The sequence below is a fragment of the Ursus maritimus genome, unplaced genomic scaffold (genome assembly GCF_017311325.1).
Source record: "Ursus maritimus isolate PB19 unplaced genomic scaffold, ASM1731132v1 scaffold_21, whole genome shotgun sequence".
Taxonomy (NCBI): domain Eukaryota; kingdom Metazoa; phylum Chordata; class Mammalia; order Carnivora; family Ursidae; genus Ursus; species Ursus maritimus.
This window is the reverse complement of record NW_024424564.1, coordinates 11,660,183-11,681,686: the sequence shown is the minus strand read 5'-3', so window position 1 is coordinate 11,681,686 and position 21,504 is coordinate 11,660,183. Positions and strand designations below refer to the sequence as shown.

Sequence of the window (21,504 nt, the reverse complement as noted above, 5' to 3'; positions counted from 1 at the left end):
AGGCTGCCACTAACACGGCAGTATGGCTTTTTGTTGTTGTTGTTTTTGTGATACTGTGGTAATTTTAAAAAGGAAAAGTCAAGGCAATTGAGAGTTCTTTTTGTGGAAAAGAACCTTAGTAAGCATAAATGAATGCATTAAAATTTATATTTCTCTTTTTCTCATAATTAGACCCCAGGAAATGTGCATTTGCTTCCTTAAGTAATGAAAAAAACAACCTAGAAGTTTTTTCCCTGAGAACCAAACATGGTTTTCTAAATTTAGAAACGACCACTTCTCCTCCTTAAAGGAGAAGTCATCCTTTGCTAAAACGTAACATTTCCTATAACACCTTGCTCTTAAACAGATACTTCATGTTTTGTTTCCTTTTTCAAGCAGCAACAGAAAAAATAAGAAAATCACCACATAAGGCAATTGTGTTCCAAAACATTCTAAAAAGAGAGGAGGGACCACATCACAGGAGGGTAACGGTTGCTGCTGCATCAGAAAGACCATCTCAGTGGATCTAGTTACAGAAAGGCCCCGTTCTCTCCTTCCTCCCGACTCCTGCGGCGCTTGGGGAGGGGAGGTACCTGATGGAGCTCGCTCCGCTGGCGGAGGACTTGCAACTACTGAGCCGCTTCAACCTGGCCAGCTTTCTGTTCCATATTTCTAACTCTTCTATCCTTTCTTCAAGGTTGTTGGTTAGTTTGCAGAGTTGCTTCACTGCACCCACATTTTCCATAAAGATCTGGTCCTAGAAATGAAACAGTACAGAGGGCATAAATCTACAGACCACCACGGAACTGTCCACAGTCCATTCGAAGACAGGTGAAAGATACCACTGAAAATGATTATCCACATACACAACCTCGAGTTCATTCAAGATAAAACCAGAGAGGGTTGCAACTTAAAATGATCTCACTAAACTGCTGGCTGTGTAGTAAAACTGCTTGGGTTCAATTTGCAATAAAATGGAAATACGTCCTTGTAATCCAAGAGACAGAATAGAGCTGAAGGACGTTGTCAAGTTTGGAAGCTGAAGGTTTATTTTGTATGGCCATTATACTATATTTAAAACTCATAAAGAGAAAGTCAGAACAGGCTTTGGAATGTTGATTCGTGTATACATCACTAAATCCTCGTAAGAAATGATTCTAGTTCTTCCTGGTAAAAATGTGCATCGAATTGCTCAGGTGAAGGAGAAAGGAACGAAGAGCTGGGATTTTCTCTGAGTTCTGCCGCTTACTAGATGTGAGGCCCCGCATCAAACAGGACCACTCTCTGAGAGTCAGGATCTTCATCTATGAACGAGAAGACAACTCTTGTGTGTTAACTTCTGCTTTAACACCCCATGAGCTATCCAGTACAATTCTATTTAGCCTAACTCCCAAACAAAATTGAAAACAATAACACTTACTTCTATCTGTTTGGAGAAGGTCACCAATGCACCAGAAAGAGCAAGAAAGGGAAACCAACCACAGCCAGAGTGTGCCAGCCATGCCTTCTCCCACCCACACACTTCGGTTGTTATAGAAACATGTGTGTCTCTCTCAGCCACAACAAAAACACTGGCAAGCTCTCATCAACTCACATCCTGATCCTGTGACTGCCCCTCCTCGCCCTCTCTCTGTTTACAAGTTCTGAAGACCACAGAATTCTTTGGGGCTCATAGAGGCCTGTCCACTGTTGTAAAATGATGAGCTCAAGGCCAAAAGAAAAGGATTGTTTTGTAGTTGGGGTATCAAAGTCGGAGCTGTGTGTCTTTGAGATTCTCGTGATGCCAACTGAAGCTTTAAGGGTTTCAAATACTGTAAAACAACCTCTCAGAAAGGAATCAGAAGCTGAACATTACACACTCAAGGCTTAGTTTATGAAGTGTAAAGACACGCATACCAGTATAAAACACACCAGTAAAGGTAAATATGTAGTCCATTTCAAGATACTATACTACTGTACTATGATGGTATATAAATCCGTTTACTCTAGCAGAAAAGTTAAAGGACAGAAGTACTAAAAATAACTACAGCTACAATAATGGTTAATGGTACACACATAAAAAGAGGTATATTATGACATCAAAAATATAAAACATGGAGATGAAGTAAAAGGGTAGAGTTCTTGTATATGATCAAAATTCAGTTGTTATCAGCCTAAAATAAGCTATATCTATAAGATAGTTTATGTAAGCTTCATGTGACCACAAAGCAAAAACCTACAAAAGATAAAGAGAAGGGAGTCAAAGCATACTATTACAGAAAATCAGTTCACAAAGGAACACAGCAAAAGAGGAAGAAAGGAACAAGGGAACAGCCAAAAAACAATTACTAAGATGGCATTAGGAAGTCCTTACCTATTAATAATTACTTAAAATATAAATGGATTAAAATCTCCAATCAAAAGGCATAGAGGGAGTGAATGAATTAAAAAAGAAAAAAAAACAACGTTGCTATATGCTGCTCCCTACAAAAGATTCACACCAGCTTTAAAGACACACATATCTTAAGGAATGGAAAAGGATATTTCATGCAAATGGAAACCAAAGAGAGCAGGGGTAGCTATACTTACATCAGACAAAATAATATTTAAGTCAAAAACTGTAACAAGAGACAAAGAAGATCATATACTGATAAAGGAATCAATTCATCGCTGACAAAGGGGGGTAGTCATCAGAATATGACACTGTAATTATATATCTCTATACTCTATATCTATCTCTCGAGAGAGAAAGAGAGAGAGATCCAACATCAGAGAACCTAAAATTAAGCAAATACTAACAGACCTGAAGGAAGAACTAGAAACAATATAATAATAGTAGGGAACTTTAGTATTCTACTTTCAATAATGGATAGCTTATCCAGACAGGAAATCAGTAAGGAAACATTGAATTTGAACTATGCAGTAGACTAAATGGACCTAACCAACATATCAGAAATCCCACCTAACAGAGCAGAATACACAGTCTTCTCAAATGCATACAGAACATTCTCAAGGCTAGATTATATGTTAGGTCACAAAACAAGCCTTACAAATTTAAGAAGATTAAAATCATACCAAGTATCTTTTCTGACCACAATGGTATGAAACTAGAAATTCATAACAGGAGGAAAACTTGAGAATTCACAAGTAGTGGAAATTAAACAATATATGCTTGCAAAACTAGTGGGTTAAAGAGGAATTCAAAAGGGAAATAAAATACCTTGAAACTAATAAAAATGGAAATGCAATATAATATAACTTACAGGATATAGCAAAAGTAGTTCTTTTTTTTCTTTAAAGATTTTATTTATTTATTTGTCAGAGAAAGAGAGAGGGAGAGAGAAAGGCAGGCAGAGAGAGAAGCAGACTCCCCATTGAGCAAGGAGCCCGATGTGGGACTCAATCCCAGGGTCCTGGGGTCATGACTTGAGCTAAAGGCAGGCTGCTTAATCGACTGAGCCACCCAGGTATCCCAGCAAATGTAGTTCTAAGGGAATTTTATAGCAATAAACACCCACATTAAGAAGGAAAAAGAAAGATCTCAAATAAACAACCTAACTTTACACTCAAGGAACTATAAAAAGAACAAACTCAGATGTAGAAGGAAAGAAATAACAAAGATCAGAGCAAAAATAAATGACATAGAGACCAGAAACACTATGGAAAAGATCAACAAAAGTAAGAGCTAGTTTTTTGAAAAGATAAACAAAATTGACAAACCTTTAGCTAGATTAAGGAACAAAAAGAGGGAAAACTCAAATAACTAAAATCAGAAAGGAGAGGTGACTTTACAACAGATACCACAAAAATACTAAGGATCCTAAGAAACTACTATGAACAATTATACTTCAACAAATTGGATAAGTTAGAAGAAATGGATATTCCTAGAAACATACAACCTACCAAGACTGAATTATGAAGAAATAGAAAATCTAACAGGCCAATTAAGAAAAAGAGATTGAATCAATAATCAAAAACATCCCAACAAACCAAAGTCCAGGACCAGACAGCTTCACTGGGGAATTTACCACATGCTTAAAGAAGAATCAACACAAATCCTTTTCAAACTCTCCCAAAAAACTGAAGAGGAGGGAACACTTCCAAACTCATTTTAAAAGGCCAGCATTACCCTGATACCAAAGTCAGATAAAGACATTACAAAAAAAGATAATTACAGGCAATTATCTCTGATAAACATGGATACTCAATAATACATTAAAAGGGTTATACACCATGATCAAGTGAGATTTATTCCTGGGATGCAAAAATGGTTCAACGTATGCAAATCAATCAATGTGATATACCACATTAATAAAATCGTATGATCATCTCAATAGATGTAGAAAAAGCATTTGACAAAATTCAGTATCTTTTCATGAAAAAACCTCTCAACAAAGTATAGATGGACTATACCTCAACATACTAAAAACCCTAGATGATAAGTTCATACCTAACATTACACTCAATGATGAAAAGCTAAAAGTTTTTCCTCTAAGACCAAGAACAAGACAAGGAAGCTCACGGCCCCCCATTTCTATTCAACATAATACTGGAAGTCCTAGACAAAGCAATTAGACAAGAAAAAGAAATAGAAGTTATCCAAATTAGAAAGGAAAAAAACTGTATCTGTTGCAGATGATATGATCTTATACATAGAAAGTCCTAAAGATTCCACCAAAAACTGTTAAAATTAATAAATTTAGTAAAGTTGCAGGATACAAAATAACTCTGCAAAAATTAGGTGCATTTTTATAACTAACAATAAACTATTTGAAAAAGAAATAAAGAATCCCATTTACAATAGCATCAAAAACAATAAATACTTAGGAATAAATTTATCCAGGAGGTGAAAGATCTGCACATTGAAAATTACAAGACATCAATGAAAGAAACTGAAGACACAACTACATGGAAAGATACTCTATGTTCTTGGATCAGAAAAAATTAATATTGTTAAAATGTCCATACTTTTCAAAGCCATCTATAGATCCAATGTAATCCATATCAAAATTCCAATGGCATCTTTCACAGAAACAGAAAAAAAAATCCTAAAATTTGTATGGAACCACAAAAGATCCCCAATATCCAAAGTAACCCCCAGAAAGAACAATGCTGGAGGCATTACACTTCCTGATTTCAAATTATATTATAAAGGTATAGTGATCAAAACAGTACTAGCATAAGAATAGACATATAGACCAATGGAATAGAATTGAGAGCCCAGAAATAGACTCAGACATATCTGGTCAACTAAAATTTGATATGGGAGCCAAGAGTACTTAATGAGAAAAAGATAGTTTCTTTAACAGTGTTGGGAAAATTGGATATTCACATGCAAAAGTATGAAATTGGATGTCTACCTTATACCACTCACAAAAATTAACTCTAAATAGGTTAAAGACTTAAATGTAGACCTAAGACCATAAAATTCCTAGAAGAAAACATAGGAAAAGAATTTCTTGACATCAGTCTTAGGAAACATTGTTTTGGATCTGACACCAAAAGCACAAGCAACAAAAGCAAAAATAAACAAGTGGGACTACATCAAACTAAAGAGTGTTTGTACGGACAAAGAAACAATCAACAAAAGTAAAAGGCAACCTGAAGAATGGAAGAAAATATTTGCAAACCATACATCTGACAAGGGGTTAATATTCAAAATATATAAGGAACTCGCGCACCTCAATAGCAAAACACAAATAATTTAACTAAAATGTGCAGAGGACATGAATAAACATTTTTCCAAAGAAGATATACAAACGGCCAAAAGGGAATGAAAGGATGCTCCATATCACTAATCGTCAGGGAAATGCAAACCCAAACTACAGTGAGATATCATCACATACCTGTTAGGATGGCTATTTTTAAAAAGGCAGGGAAAAGATAACAAGTGTTGGTGAGGGTATGGGAAAAAGGGCACCCTTGTACACTGCTGGTAGAGGTGTCATTGGTTCAGGCACTATGGAAAACAGCATGGAGATCCCCCCAGAACTTCTGGGTGTATGGCTGAAGGACATGAAATCACTGTCTCTAAATCACTGTCTCTAAGAGATATCTGTACCCCTCTGTTCATTGCAGCAATATTCACAATAGCCAAGATATGGAAACAATCTAAGTATCCACTGATAGAAGAATGGATAAAGAAAATGGGATACACACACACACACACAAATGGGATATTATTCAGCTATAATAAAGAAGGAAATCCTGCCATTTGTGACAACATGGATGGAATTGAGGGCATTGTGCTAATTGAAATAAGTGAGAAACAGAAAGACTGTGTGGTGTCACTTATATGTGGAAACTAAAAAAGCCAAACTCAGAGAAGTTTATCTTATCTCTTGATATCTTATATCTCAATAAAGTCAACAAATTCAGTTTGTAAGGAAGGATAGTTGGTGGGAGAATTGAATAAAATAAGATAGGACACAAATTGAAAACTGTCAAATCTGGGTGAAGTATATACATGGATTTCACTATTATTCTAAGTTTGCATATATTTGAAATTTTTTATTAAAAATATTAATAAAGAAATAAATCAGAAAACAAAAACCGAAAATTTCCAGACAAAAGCTCTTTAAAATTTTCTAATTGTGGGACAAATATTCCTTTACTTCTAAATTTGTTTTAATAAAAATAAGGCAGAAATCATGAAGACAAGAATAACATTCTATGGCTCTAAATCACAGTAAATGTCATATGACCATTCACTATGTTTATGCTGTACAAAGCCTTACACTCTAATTATAACTGGTCATTATGTCCAAGCAGTGGTCCCAAACAGATTCCCAGCCATCATCTCTGACTCCTCCCCATCTGCTCCCCCAGGGGCAATCCACCATGCTGTGCTATCAGCTCAGTTTCCCAAATCTCCTGAATCCACCCACTTTTCTCCATCCTCACGGGCACTACTATAACTAATATTCTTTTTTATTTTTCTTGGCAACCAGCTTCTTCTTCTTTTTTTGATGCTTGCCTGAAAGCATGAATTTGTGATTTAGCCCAAACGAGAGCAGACCATGGAGGAAGATACTTAAGTCCCCTCTGAAGCAAGCATTCTGCAATATCTACCCAACAGGACTTTCAATGCTGCTCATGAGATATGAGCAACTGGCTGCGATTGTCCAGTTACTTGTAAATAATGATGACAAGCCAGCTCTGATTTCTCCAGCTCAAATTTGCTGGCACCATACATCTTCCAGGTAGATCCAGGAGGCGAGAAGATAATTCATGTGTTTTCCTATTTAAGAGGACATAAAGGTAGAGAGGAAATTTACTACTACCTTCCTGGTTATAATTATGGCCCTGACTTTATGGATCCAATGGAAAATTACCAAAAAATAAATTTCTAGGACATTATGTTATAGGGATTGACTCTGACTAAAATTCTTCTGACTTCCGTCCTCTCACACCATACTGACGCCAGTATAAATATGTTCAAAAAATAATAATCCAGAATTTTCTGAAAGTGTTCTTTTCTATGCAAGTGATAAGGTCTGTGACTTCACTTGAACCATGAACATACAACCAGATGCCTGGGAACTTTGTTTAAATACACACATCCGGGTCCCATGTAAAGGTTTGTATTCATTAGGACTCAGATGGGCATAAGTCTGGGGCATTTTGAAAAGCTTTCCCCATCTAATACCCAGTGTTGGTTTATAACTATTTTATAATTGAACTTAATTTAATTATTCATCTCTGTCCAGTTATCATTAACAATGTTAAAGGGGACCCACTATCTTGGCTGAAATGTACCTTTACAATTGTGATGCAAAAATGATTAAACCCCCTTGCCACCAAAAACTGCTCACGAGACTCTGGGGGGAAAATAGGAACTACTTCAAATCACACAAGAATCTTGTACCCATTTATGACTTGCTTTGGGGTGAAGGTACAAATGGACAGCATGACATATTTTCTGAAGGACACGTGGAGCAGTTTGGCAAGTATATGACACATGAACAGGAAGCATTATGAAATCAGGGCCATTACTGAGCTTAGAGCAGGTCCCTTACCTAAGCCTTCTCCTTCACCATAGACTCTGTGCTCTAGTCACGTTGAACCATTTGCCCTTTGTCGAACATCTCAAGCTTTCTCTAGTTTCTGGAGCTAGCAGAGAATAGGCTGCTCCTTCTACCTGAACCACCTGTCTCCCCCACCTCCTACTTCCCTTCCGCTTGGTGTCATATTTACCCATATGATAAACACCCAGCGACACATCGTGTCCACAGTCAGTTCGCAGTACAGAGCAGGAACTCAGTATGTATTACACGAGTGAATGCTCTTACAAGGACTGTTCATGTCATGCAGCATTGGGAGGCCATAGCACAGTTCTCTAGTGAAATGAAGAGAGTGGCCAAACTTCTAGCTTATTCTTTTATTTGAGGCTGCTCTCAGAAAAGCAGAAAGACTGAGGTCCAAATTCCACTTCCGTATTAGGAAATGTCCATGGAAATTTGGGTGAATTAAACAAAGAGATAACAGTGTTTCACATCCTCAGTGCAGCCGGGGATGGGAAGCTGGTTTGACTCTAGCCAACAAACTGGTTTCCACTCTGATCAGGTCCTTTCCACTTTGGGAGGGTTTGCCTCGGGAAATGGGTAAAAGTTCCTTCAGTGCACCCTCGCTCCCTAGATAAGCCTTGAAGAATGCAGTGTGCAAGCTCTGGGCCCCCTCACCCTGTCCTCCAACAATACTTAGTAAGGGAACTCAGCCTGATCGCAAAGAAAGCTTGGAGAAGTTGAAATAGGCTGTTATTTCTTCCCCAGTTAGAGTCACAGACATGAAAATTTCTCCTCGTGGCATCTGATGTTGCATGGACTAATGTTTTATAATAAAATCATGGGAGGGGCACCTGGGCGGCTCAGTCAGTTAAGCATCTGCCTTGGGCTCAGGTCATGGTCCTGGGGTTCCTGGGATTGAGCCCCGTGTCTGGCTTCCTGCTCAGTGGGGGGTCTGCTTCCCCCTTCTCCCTCTCCTTCTGTCCCTCCCTCTCCCCCTGCTCGTGTTCTCTCTCTTTCAAATAAAGAAATAAAATCTTTAAAAAAAAAACTTTTCCCTATAATAAAATCATGGGAATACACTAGCCTGCAATTGAGCATCACGAGAACGACTGCCAATGGGAGAAAAACTGTCTTTAGCCAATGGATGTGCTTGGCAATTATTTGGGCTTTGAATAAACTCGGCTTTAGATCTTCATCCAGGCCTTGATATGGCTTTAAAATAATAGACTCCCTAAGCCAGAAAAGCAGACTGCTGAGTTACACTTTGGTAAATAAAGCATAAAATTCCAGGTATTAAATCAGTGGCTTGAATAAACAGGCCTGATTTTCAAAGTATTGCCACCACCTGGGGCCACAATATTTAAATTGCAGTTTTAGGTGTCTGGAACGATGTCTCCTTTTCCCAACATTTTATTACAAAAATTTCCAAGCGTATGGAAAAGTTTTCAAAACTGTACAGTAAATGCCCATAAACCTACCACTTAAATTCCACAATTAGCTCCAGCCATCCATCCAACCGTCTTGTTTAAATGCATGTGTTAAAATAAAAAACAAATGGAGACCAGCCTTGAAAATTCCCTGAGCAGACAAAACTAGTTTAGTCATATAAACAAAGCTTAATCTGACTTATTTTACACAACTAACTTGACCTGTATCATCTCTTGCTTGTGCGTATGGAGATCATAAGCAAAACCTGAACTGCTTCCCGAGGTTGATATGAAGTAACCACTGACCCATTTCCAATCACTTAAGAAATTCTAATATTATAACCAATCACAGTGAAGAATAAACAGGCACTACTTTCTCTGTCTACAAGCTGCTTCCTCAACTGCCTTATTCCATGTTTTGGTTTCAGTTTGCAAACTGTCTTTTCTGTGTGTGCACAGTAAAGTCTTACTAATTACCACCCTGGTGATCCATTGGTTTTACTTCTGTTAGTTCTGAACTTTTAACACATGAAAAAAAAATGAGCAGTAACTTTTTTAAAGAAGACATAATTACAAAAAGAAGTTTTCCAAGAGAACAATAGATTTCCTATTTCTCTTTGAAACGTTTACCAGAAACAAGAGGATCTTCTCCCTGCTTCTGGTGTGAGGAGCTCGTAAGAAGGAAGAAGATGGCCTACGAACAGGTGATCAGTTGTTAAAACAGCCAGCGTTGGTTTTAATAAAATACTAGCTCTAAAGGAATCATTCAGCTTGGAGTCCAATCAATCTTGTGAGCGCAACAGAGAACGCTTTCCCCCTACAGGACACTTACCGCCACAAGCAGTAAATGAGTTCTGAAACCTCCCTTGGCGAGAAAAGACTGGATTTTTAAATCAACTGGACATTTAAAAGCCCCATTTGGGGTGCAGGGGAGTGGGAGGCACAGGCTCCCAGTTACGGAATGGAGAAGGCATATGGAAATAAAGGAGATACAGTCAGTGGCGTTGTAATAGTGTTGTGTGGTGACAGAGGGTAACTACACCTGTGCTGAATGTAGCATGACCCACAAACGTGTTGAATCCCTACGTCGTACCCCTGAAACTAACGTAACATTGTGTGTCAGCTATACCTAAATTTAAAAATGTAAAAACAAACGAACAAACCAATAAATAAATAATTGCTTCCATTTAGATTCTGGACTAACCATATGAGCTCAAACTGATAGAATTTTTTTTACCACTCAGTTGTTCTGAATAAAAAAATAGTATATGTCATTCTATTAAAAAAACATAAATCATTTCAAAGACACCTGAGGTGGTAGCATCTCTGACTGACATCTGGAAAAAAATTTCCTAACAATTAACCATTTATTAGGTTATACTATATTATAGACCTAAAAGTGGTGGTCTTAAGAAAATTTTTATTAACCAAAATCATTTATAAAAGCAATTGTTTCAGTGGGGGAAAAAGTGACCAAGGTAGAATTTCAACTTGCCATACTGAAGTCATTTTTACTGAAAACTGTAAAGAATAAAATAATTTGTTCTGGATAGCTGTGAAAGTGACCTCATTATCCCCAAAACTTGCTGAGCCAAGCTTTGGACAAAAGTCTTATCTGATGTTGAAATTCATGCGCTTAACCACTTTGCCATGCACTATGGGTGATTCCTCAATTATTAAAATCAACAACATTTTGTTAACATTCATTTTCTCCTGATCTCATCTCTTTCCTCCTCATGTCCATATCCATCCTCTCTGCTCACTTAACTTTTTGACACTGTGCTTACTCCATACTCTGCTTTAGCCCAACCTTCTTGGCCTTCCCAGGCCTTTTCCTTCCCTCTCCTGGTCCTAACTGACAGGAATCTGAGCTTTTCATCTACTTGCTTCTCATTCCGTAAGAACTGAAAGCCTCCAGGCCAGGCGGGTAACAGGAAGCAGTGATGGGAGGGCCCATGAAGTCCTTCTAAAAGGGAGCCACTCCTCAGCCTCATGTCGCCAGATCCAATGGTTTGAGGGAACCAGAAGTCCAGAATTTGTGTGAGGACCTCCTCCTCATTTTTAAAAATAGGCAACAAATTTGAAAATTTTAAAACACCATGAGGAAAAAAAAAAAGTCTTCAGGCCAGACTTGGCCACAGGTTTCTGATCTGTGACCTGCATCCATAACCTTTCCCTAATGAATGAATACCTTCACCATGCTGCAGCTTCCCCTCGGGCCCCAGCTGCTCTCCCAGCTTCCGGTCACCTCTGGACATTTTCATCTGAATATTCAGCTGACATCTCAAACTCAAAATTGAACTCGTTTTCCCAGCAGAAAACCACTTTTCTGTCAGACTTCCTTATTTTAATGGAATCACTTCTCTACCTTTCAGTGAGATTCAGAAACTCAGCCATTAACTTAAACACATCCTTACTGAGAACCCACAATGTACAGATACGGTGCTAAACAACACAGGATGGACAAGGCACATTCTCTGACCTTGAGAAGCTCACAGTCTAGCGGAAGAGATATGGAATAGAAAGGGAATGACAACACAGTGTGACAAATGCCCTAGAAGATGTATATTCAGGTGCCTGAGCCAACATAGAGACAGGAGCGATCAAGACATCACAGAATTTATTAATTCATTTAGCCAATATTTGTTGAATTCTTATAGTGCTCTAAGTCCTGGGGTTGAAGCCACAAATAAAGTATTGGAGATATAGCTTTGAAAAATATAGAAGATTTTGGGGTCACACAATGAGCCGGGGAGGCTGGTAAAGAATAAATAGGCAAATAAGATCATTCCAGCTTGGGACAGAACTCTCCAGATCGCCGTGAAGCAGTCTGCAGTGTGTGCCCTGTGCAGAGGTCTGGCTGAGGGGGCGGGTGGGGTCTGCAGCAGAGAGAGGAGACCCGTCTCTCTAATTACAGCAAGGGCACTACGCACGCTCTCCGTAGCCCTGCATCTTACAAAAAAGTGAAGCCAAGTGATGCGGAGACTATTCTAGATGAGGTGATCGGGAGGGTCTTGGCACTGAAATTCAAATGGCAAGATCATCTAAAGGGAGAGTCTTCAGGGCAGAGAACACTCAACACAACAGCTCTGAGGCAGAAACAAACTCGGCGAGCATGAGAACAGAACAGAGCTGGTGGCAGAGGGGCTAGCAAACCAAAGGTGCCGGCGTGAGCACAGACGTCCTGTTCTGAAGGCATCTGGGGCCTGGCGGGCTCAGTGTATTAGGAAACGAGTTAGAAAGAGAAGAGATTCCATCCAGATGGTGGAGGGGTGATAATAAGCCAATGAAGAGCCAAAGGGGGTAAGGGAGATTGTACGATCAGAGATGTTTAGTTTTGTTTTTGTTTTAGGGAGAAAACTGGGAAGCATAAAAAGAATAAAGAGGGAAGAGAATAGACAAGAGAGGGGGCCGACGTTAGAACAGCAGCACTGGGTGTCAAATTGGATATTGTGCACGAGAAAAAGGAAAAATGGAAAGTCCCCTGCAATGCTCCTCTCCCGCAGCCACACCTTCCGTCCCCAAGGTCTGCCACTGTCTTCTTTCACTTGTCTCTCAGTCCCCCCTTTCCTTTCCATCTGCAAGCCCTGCCTGGTGTCCACAGACAGGAGCACTGTGCATCCCACGGCACTTGTCACGCTGTCACTCAGAGCTCTGTTCTCACGTCCTGTCTCATCACCCGGCTTAGACTGTCAGCTGCCTGAAGACAGGAACCCTGTCTTACTTATCTTCGCATGACTTGAACAGACAATTCCTTCCAGTCGAAGGAAAAAGAATATCAATGAGAATCAACGAGCGAAAAGGAACAACATACTAAGGTATAGTAGGGGAGCTTATAACATGCATTTCGTAAAACACACACACGGATTATACAAGGCCAGTCACTCACAACGGAACCTCATCTTCATACAGACTTAGCTGTAAATACGTTCAAGGACACTCTGACATTTGTTGGGCACATTTTTCTTACACCAAGTACATCTAATAATAAGCTCGAGAAATATAAAAACCTACTCCCAAATAATCACAGAAATAAATAGAGTTGCCAAGTGAAGAGGCAGATGAAGAAGCCGCAGGGCAAAGCCCTAGGGGTCTCACGCAGGGTTAGACTATGGCGTCCCCCTCCCATGGCCCCCTGGCTCTCAGGACCATCCTGGAGCCCGCTCATACCACCTCCCATCACTGAGCGTTCACCGGGGCACGCAGATCATGAGGAATTTATGAGAAGAAGCAAATTACCCCAGAGAAGAGAAGTTTATCTTACATAGTCATCTCTTCTGAAAGAAAAATGATTTATACCTTCTTCGGCCAGCCTCCCTGTCTCCAGCTATGGTTGGTCACATAGACCGTCTGTAAAGATCCAGCCATTCTGCTTCTTAGTTGTGCATAAAGTTGCAAAGTACATTTGGAAAAGATACAGCAGTCATGAAGGGCAACATTTCAACATTTTCATGTGCATTTCTAGTTTGCACTTTAGCTTCAATAAAAATTTCTTTATACAAAAGGACATTGGGTAGAAGAGAAATGGAGTGCAGAGGGGGACACTGTAACTAAAACTGATCTCCACCCACTGCTATAACACGTGTGGCCAGGAGGTCCTAGAGACATTCCTGAAAACGAGCAGTCCTGGGGCGCGTGCATGGCTCAGGCCCTGATCCCAGGGTCCTGGGATTGAGCCCCACATTGGGCTCCCTGCTTAGTGGGGAGCCTGCTTCTCCCTCTCCCTCTGCAGCAACCCCCCCCCAAATTAAAAAAATAAAATCTTAAAAAAAATAAATAACAAGCAGTCCTGAATGTGGCAATCAAGGCCAACATGGTGCCCACACAAATGGGTAGGAGGCCAGGAAAGCAAGAGGGTCTCTGTATATCTTGCTTATTGTACAATTAACAGAGAGCGTGGGACAACAGGAGTCACATTATCTGTGGTTTTTTTTTTTAAGATTTTATTTATTTATTCGACAGAGATAGAGACAGCCAGTGAGAGAGGGAACACAAGCAGGGGGAGTGGGAGAGGAAGAAGCAGGCTCATAGCGGAGGAGCCTGATGTGGGGCTCGATCCCAGAACGCCGGGATCACGCCCTGAGCCGAAGGCAGACGCTTAACTGCTGAGCCACCCAGGCGCCCCACATTATCTGTGTTCTTAATAAGAAAGAATAAAGAAGCAGGACGCCTGGGTGGCTCAATCAGTTAAATGTCTTCAGCTCAGGTCATGATCTCAGGGTCCTGGGATTGAGTTCCACATCAGGATCCTTGCTCAGCAGGGAGCCTGCTTCTCCCTCTGCCTGCCACTCCCCCTGTTTGTGCTCTCTCTCTGACAACTAAATAAAATCTGAAAGAAAGAAAGAAAGAAAGAAAGAAAGAAAGAAAGAAAGAAAGAAAGAAAGGCTAAAAGAGCTATTCTGTGAAGTATTATAACGCAGTGGAGGGATATTCCACAGTGTTGGGGATTACACCAGCAACTGAAGTCTCTCCTCGGAAGTGCTGAAGTGGAAAGCCAGGCCTCAGAGCATGGAGACGTTCACCTGCTCGTAGGGTTACAGATTCTGTGCGTGAGTGTGGCCTTGGTGATGGCTCCACAGACTGAATCACTACAAGATCCTGTACTAAGGGAATCACAGCTTGTCTCTTCAAGTGACTCCTGCCAGTTGTAATTACTTACAAACTGAATGCTGCCTTGGTGTGGACTGCTCCTCGGAGGACAAACGGACCCGGTGCCTCCACGAGGAATACCACCCCTCATTTTCCCAGGGCTCTGGGCTTGCCTTCTTCGGAATGAATTTGGGTTGTAGCCTCCCCAGGGGGCAAAGGGGGTGGGTCGCCCTCAGAGCCGCTGCTGCTAATAGTCCTGACTCTCCTCATTCAACTTTGCTGGGAATGGGAAGATACTGGGCCGGGGGAGAGCTCATTATTTTCCTACAGAGCGATAATCGTAAGACCCCGGGCAGCTGTTAACCCACACAGAAAACGCAGACATGTCTTTCCTGGGGGTTCTAGGGGAGGGCCACTGCCAGAAGTGACATGGCTGCTACCAAATGAGTAACCCCAAGGGCCCCACCTTGACGGCCTAAGGGCACACTCCCAGGGCTGTGCCCGAGTCAGACAGCTGCGCCTACATGTTTTTGTCTCACCCAGAAGCTTCTGAAAAGGCGAGAGTGAGGGTGACCTTACTACATGAATACCGCGGGGTATCTTTTATCTTGTATTTTAAGTAAATAATTGAAAACGTCATTATTTTATTACTAAAAATAGATTTCTCATGATACACCTCTCAAGGGAAGCGACAGCCCAGTTGGGAGACCCAAGGCGGGTGGGGGAAGCAGGAGGAAGTCCCTGGCTTCTGCCGCCCCACCCCCGCGGCACAGGACAGAGCAGCCCATCCACACCCCGTCAGCCCAAGCAGTATTTGTTGCCGAGAACGCAGAGGAAGAAGACTGAGGAAGGGCCCCACATAGAAAGGGACCCTCCACCTCGCTGCTCCGAGTGTGGCTTGCTCACCAACAAGACCGGCAAAATCGGCACGACCTGGGGGCTGGTTAAACGAGCCGGCTCTTGGGTGCCACCCCGTTCCTGCTGAATGCCAGTCTGTGTTTTAGGCAGTTCCGCCACTGATGCGTGTATGCTTTGAAGGTGGAGAAGCACTGCCCCCGTGAACGGACAAATTACAAATTAGTCTGCACTCAGACATCTCTCCCCACGACTGTAATAGCCCCGCGTCAGTCAGTTTTCCCACAAGTATCGAATACAGCAGAGCGATGTACAGCGGGTCCGCTGCGAGCGAGTCTGCGGACCTTGCCACAGACCAGGATTCACAGAATTAATAAACACGGTCTCGGAGTCACTCACACCAAGCAAGCAAGGGAATGGCCGACTGAGACCCCTGTACCACGCGCAGGGGAGCTCAGCTACAAGGACACAAGGATGGGGACATTCCTTCAAAACAGAATGATTTGAATATCAAAGAATTAAGACAGGCCCTTGGGGAAAAAGATGAGGCTCATGAATATCTTTGTACGAGTGACCCCTTTAAGATCTCGCTGCGGAAGTGAAACATACAACCCTGAGAAACTGTGCTCGCAAAGAAAAGCCAACGCTTCATTCCATCTTCAATCCTACGAAATTCATCATTCTATTCTCACGATAACCTAAAGTGTATTCTGGGTGAGAAATTACACTTTCCGGAGTTCTAGTTCCATTTTTTAAGACAAATCTTATCACAGTTTGTTGTCACTATTTCACGTGTCGTTAGGTCCTTGGTTTAGGTGCACGCCTGGTACGTGGACTTTGCCCAGGTCGGTCTCCCTCCAACAGGAAGGCCCACTGACCTCTACTGTCACTGTTAACACATTCCTTTTTCTTTTTCCCTTAGGGGGCTTCTTTTTGGTACCTATACCCGGGGTGGCATGGCTGATACCAATTTCGGCACAGCTCAGCGAAGCTTTCTTGTTTCCTGGTTGGATGCTTCAGTGCATTGCGAGGCCACAGAAAAGGGGTCCCCCATGGGGTTGTAGTTCCAGAGGCAGACCGATCCTGTAGTTACCTTATCGACCATAAGGAAGTTCTGCAGCGTCTCTCCATTTTCACAGGTGACGTCACCAACCTCTCTGACGGCTCCAGGCAGGATCTCTCGTACCTCCTGGGCAATCATCCCTAGACACAAACACAACACGTTTAGTCAGGAAAAGAGCTTTCTGGAGAAAATCTTCTCAGGCCTACATCAAAATGGACCGCTGACAGCCCCCCAGGACATCTTTGCAAATAGATGCTTATTATCCCTTTTCAGCTTTTGCTTTGATCTAGGATACATTTGAAGCAAAGAAGGAATTTTGAGCCCATAACCACTACAGGATTAAAAGTAGAGGTGTCATCTTCTTCACTTTTCCTTGAGACTCTGGGCCAAATGTTGGGAGGAGTGGGTAAACACCTTAAAATCCCTGTATATAGAAGTAAGAGCAGAGCATTAGCTTGATCTCCTCTTTTCCTGCAGAAGGATTTGCCACCTAAACGGTCCCTGTGTCTTTAGGATTCCTGGATTGGAGTATAAACACCACTTTGCCCCTTCTCTGACCTAGACCCACCTACTCTGCCACCTTCCCCTCTGCCAGGTCTGCCCAGTGCTGCCCCTCCTACAGTGGGAGCTGCCATCTGCCCCTGAGCCCTCATCCCATGAGCAAGACGGCACCAGTGAAAAGAAACAACATATTCAAAATATTCCACCAGTACCGTGGGGTGCAGGAGTAGGGATGGGGGTGTTGAGTAAAAATGACACAGAAATTTCTCTAACCTTTCCCATTCTAGTGATTGTGGATTTCACAGAGCAAACCAATGCCATAGCACATAACCTCCAGATAAAGAGGGAATTAAACTTTCATGAGTTGACAACACAAAATTAAAAAGGGAATTTGTGGGCATACCTGTTTGATGGGCTGTGTTTATTCCCATTGAAGATGCGAATTCAGGTTTGTAGTCATATTCCACGATCCTCATTTGGGCTATTCGTCTTAGCTGTTCATTTGTGTCAACCTAGTTTAATTAAAGAAGAGCAGGTTTCAGCCACTGAGATATTTCCTATTTAAATCAATGCTCAAAGGGACCCAGAGAAATTAGGAATGTTGACAATGGGACTATTCTTTCCTCTTGCCCAAACTATTTTAAGAGAAATTTATGTTTTTTTTTCTCAGAGAAACTCAAGCTTCATGGTCCATATCAGTAACTTCCATTTACTGACAAATTGAGACAGAGTTTTTATGTCTAAATTGCAGGGTGAAAGCTCCCTCGTTCACTACTCTTGCCTTTTTTTCTCTCCTCTGAGAGTCAAACTCTCCTTCTGAGAATGGAGACTGATTACTTAGGAGAGAAACAACTGCTATTCAGGAGTGCAAGGGATCACTTCCAAATGAACATACAGTATAAACACCAAATAAATATAGGCCAACCTTGTATTTACAAATTGAAAAGGTTTAGTTCAAGTAACAACCTTTAAGGAATAGATATATCCTATATCCCTGAATTCCTTTTGGACACCTTGCTGGAGAAAATCTCCTTAAGTGGCAGGTTACAGGCCTGTACTGCCCACCTGCTAGGTCTTTCAAGATCCAGACTCCTCTCTCCTGCAGATAGCTTCTCCCCAACCACTCTGGTCAGGGGCGGTATGCTCCTCTGAGTTCACTGCTCTGACAGGTTACTTAAGGTATTTCCAACTTTCACTGCAAATTCCTCAAAATAATGTCACCGGGTCCCAGCAAAATGACAATAGACAATAGAGTGATTTTTTCCTAAAGCCAAGTGTGTTTGACTCAAAGGATTCTCTTTTGAGGTGGTTTTTTTTTTTTTTTTAATATTTTTTCTTTATTTATTCGACAGAGATAGAGACAGCCAGAGAGAGAGGGAACACAAGCAGGGGGAGTGGGAAAGGAAGAAGCAGGCTCATAGAGGAGGAGCCTGATGTGGGGCTCGATCCCATAACGCCAGGATCACACCCTGAGCCGAAGGCAGACGCTTAACCGCTGTGCCACCCAGGCGCCCCTGAAGTGGTTTTTTTTGTTTTGTTTTGTTTTTTTGTTTTGCTTTTTAACGAATTCAGGGTACCAGCAGAACCTATTTTTTTTAATGACCTTATTCTATAAGGAAAATGCTGGCAGCCCTTTTTCTTTCAGGATATAATTTTCTTTTAGGATATAAAGATTACAGAACCAGTAGTCTCTTGGCAATTAAAATTATACTGCTTGGACATTCATCCCTGTGTTAGAGTAACCAAAAGTGCTTCGTTTTTCTTGTTATATGAAAACCCCTGACATGGCCCTCAACTCCTCCTTTGACCCACTCTGTTGGGTGAGTGGGAAATCTCCTCCAATATCATTAAAAGCTCCCTGTCCTTCACTGGTTTGGCTGATTGTGAAAGGTGGTGGCTTGACACTGAAGTGGCTAAATGTAAAGTATAATTTAGAGCTCACTGTTATTTTGATACCTGCTGTTATTAAAAGCTTGGTTCAATTCATTCATTTGCTGTTTTATTCAACTAACATTTACCAATCACCTTCAACATACCATCTACTACACTAAGTGTTGGCACTTTAAAAAATGATTGCCTTTATAAGTTTGTGTTCTACCAATTGTCAAACCTGAAACCATTAAGCTCCTAGAAGAGAACATAGGTAGTAATTTCTCTGACATTCACCATAGCAACATTTTTCTAGATATGTCTCCTAAGGCAAGGGAAACAAAAGCAAAAATAAACTATTGGGACTACACCAAAATAAAAAAGCTTTTGCACAGCAAAGGAAACCATCAACAAAACAAAAAGGCAACCTACTAAATGGGAGAAGATATTTGTAAATGATATATTTGATAAAGGATTAATATCCAAAATACATACAGAAGTTATACAGGAACACCAAAAAACAAATAATCTGATGAAAAATGGGCAGAGGACCTGAACAGACATTTTCCCAAAGACATCTGGATAGCCAACAGACACATGAAAAGATTCCCAATGTCACTAATCAACAGGGAAATGGAAATCAAAACCACTGAGATATCGCCTTATCCCTGAACGGCTAGAATCAAAAAGACAAGAAATAACAAGTGTTGGTGAAAATGTGGAGGAAAAGGAATCCTTGTGCACTGTTGGTGGGACTGTAAATTGGTACAGCCATTGTGAAAAACAATATGGAGTTTCCTCAAGAAGTTAAAAATAGAAATACCATATGATCCAATAATTTCACTACTGAATACCCAAAGAAAATGAAAACACTAATTCAAAACAATATAGGCACCCTACATTTATTGCAGCATTATTTACAATAGCCAAGATATGGAAGCAACCCAAATGTTCAATCATAGACAGATGGATAAAGAAGATGTAGTATATTCATATAATGGAATATTACTTAGCCATTAAAAATGCTAAGATCTTGCTATTAGTGACGACATGGATGGACCTAGAAAAAATCATGCTACGTGAAATAAGTCAGAGAAAGATAAATACAATATGGTTTTACTTATATGTGGAATCTAAAAAATAAAACAAATGAATAAACAAACAAAAAGCAGAGTCAAACCTATAAATACAGAGAAGAGACTGATGGTTGTCAGAGGGGAGGAGGGAGTGGAATGGGAAAAATGGGTGTAGGGGGTTGGGAGGTACAGGCTTCCAGTCATGGAATGAAGAAGTCATGGGAATAAAAGTGCAGCATAGGGAATATAGTCAATGGAGTGGTAGTAACAACATTGTATGGTGACTATCCTTGTGATGGACATTGCATGACATATAGAATTATTGAATCACTATGTTGCAGCCTGAACCAAATGTAACATTGTGTGTCAATTATGCTCAAATAAGAAATAAATAAGCAAAATAAAAATAAAGAAAATTTTAAAAATTAAAAAATAGAGAGGTTTTCTGATTGTCTTGACCTTGTATCATACTGTTTCTATGGGATTACTCATTCCAAGTTTCCTGAAATTTAGACTTATTGAATGAATATCAAAAAAATGTTGGTCATCTGAACAGGAAGGCAGACTCACCACATATGATTATATTACAATGTGAGAAATGCAGAGTAATAATGGAATTATGTATGGTAGCTCCAAGGAGATCTCTAAAATATTCCTAGGGGATCATAAAGGAAGCCTTCCCAGAGATGGTGAAGCCCCACCGAGATCTTGGCTTATTTTGGTTCTCAAACAAATTCTGCTCCTTTCACTTCCAGCCTTTGGCTCAGGGCATTTTCCCTGCCTCAAAAGCTCTTCCTTCCTACTCTTACCTTCTCCTCCCCCAGCATAAGCATCCCTTCACCAGGGAAGCACTCGGTGATTTCCAGTCCTACGACGGGTCCCTCTGCCTTATGTGCTAACGGGAGCTGTTGTTTTCCTGCATAGCGCCAATCAAAGTTATCACCAGGCTACTAGCTGTGTCACCCTTATTACCTGTCTTCCCTATAGGATATAGACCCCATGAGGGCGGAGACATATTTAAGGCCGTGGTTTTCGGTTCACCACCGTATTACCAGTTTCTAGTACAATTCCTTGCGTGTAGTTGATGCTCAACTAACATTTGTTGAATAAATTAATAATTTGATAAATAAATCTAATAAAAGTAAATTTGAGGTAGGAGT

At 40.8% G+C, this 21,504-nt stretch overlaps 1 protein-coding gene across 1 annotated transcript in view; it reads right to left on the bottom strand.

Moving 5' to 3' along the window:
• Window positions 1-21,504, bottom strand: part of MYRFL (myelin regulatory factor like) — a 113,942-nt gene that overhangs the window by 21,299 nt on the left and 71,139 nt on the right. Inside the window, exons 11-13 of the mRNA XM_040637808.1 lie at window positions 17,803-17,911; window positions 16,929-17,038; window positions 573-736 (exon numbers count right to left, since the gene is read on the bottom strand). Coding sequence (XP_040493742.1) covers window positions 573-736; window positions 16,929-17,038; window positions 17,803-17,911 — 383 coding nt within the window. The remainder of the gene's footprint in view (window positions 1-572; window positions 737-16,928; window positions 17,039-17,802; window positions 17,912-21,504) is intronic.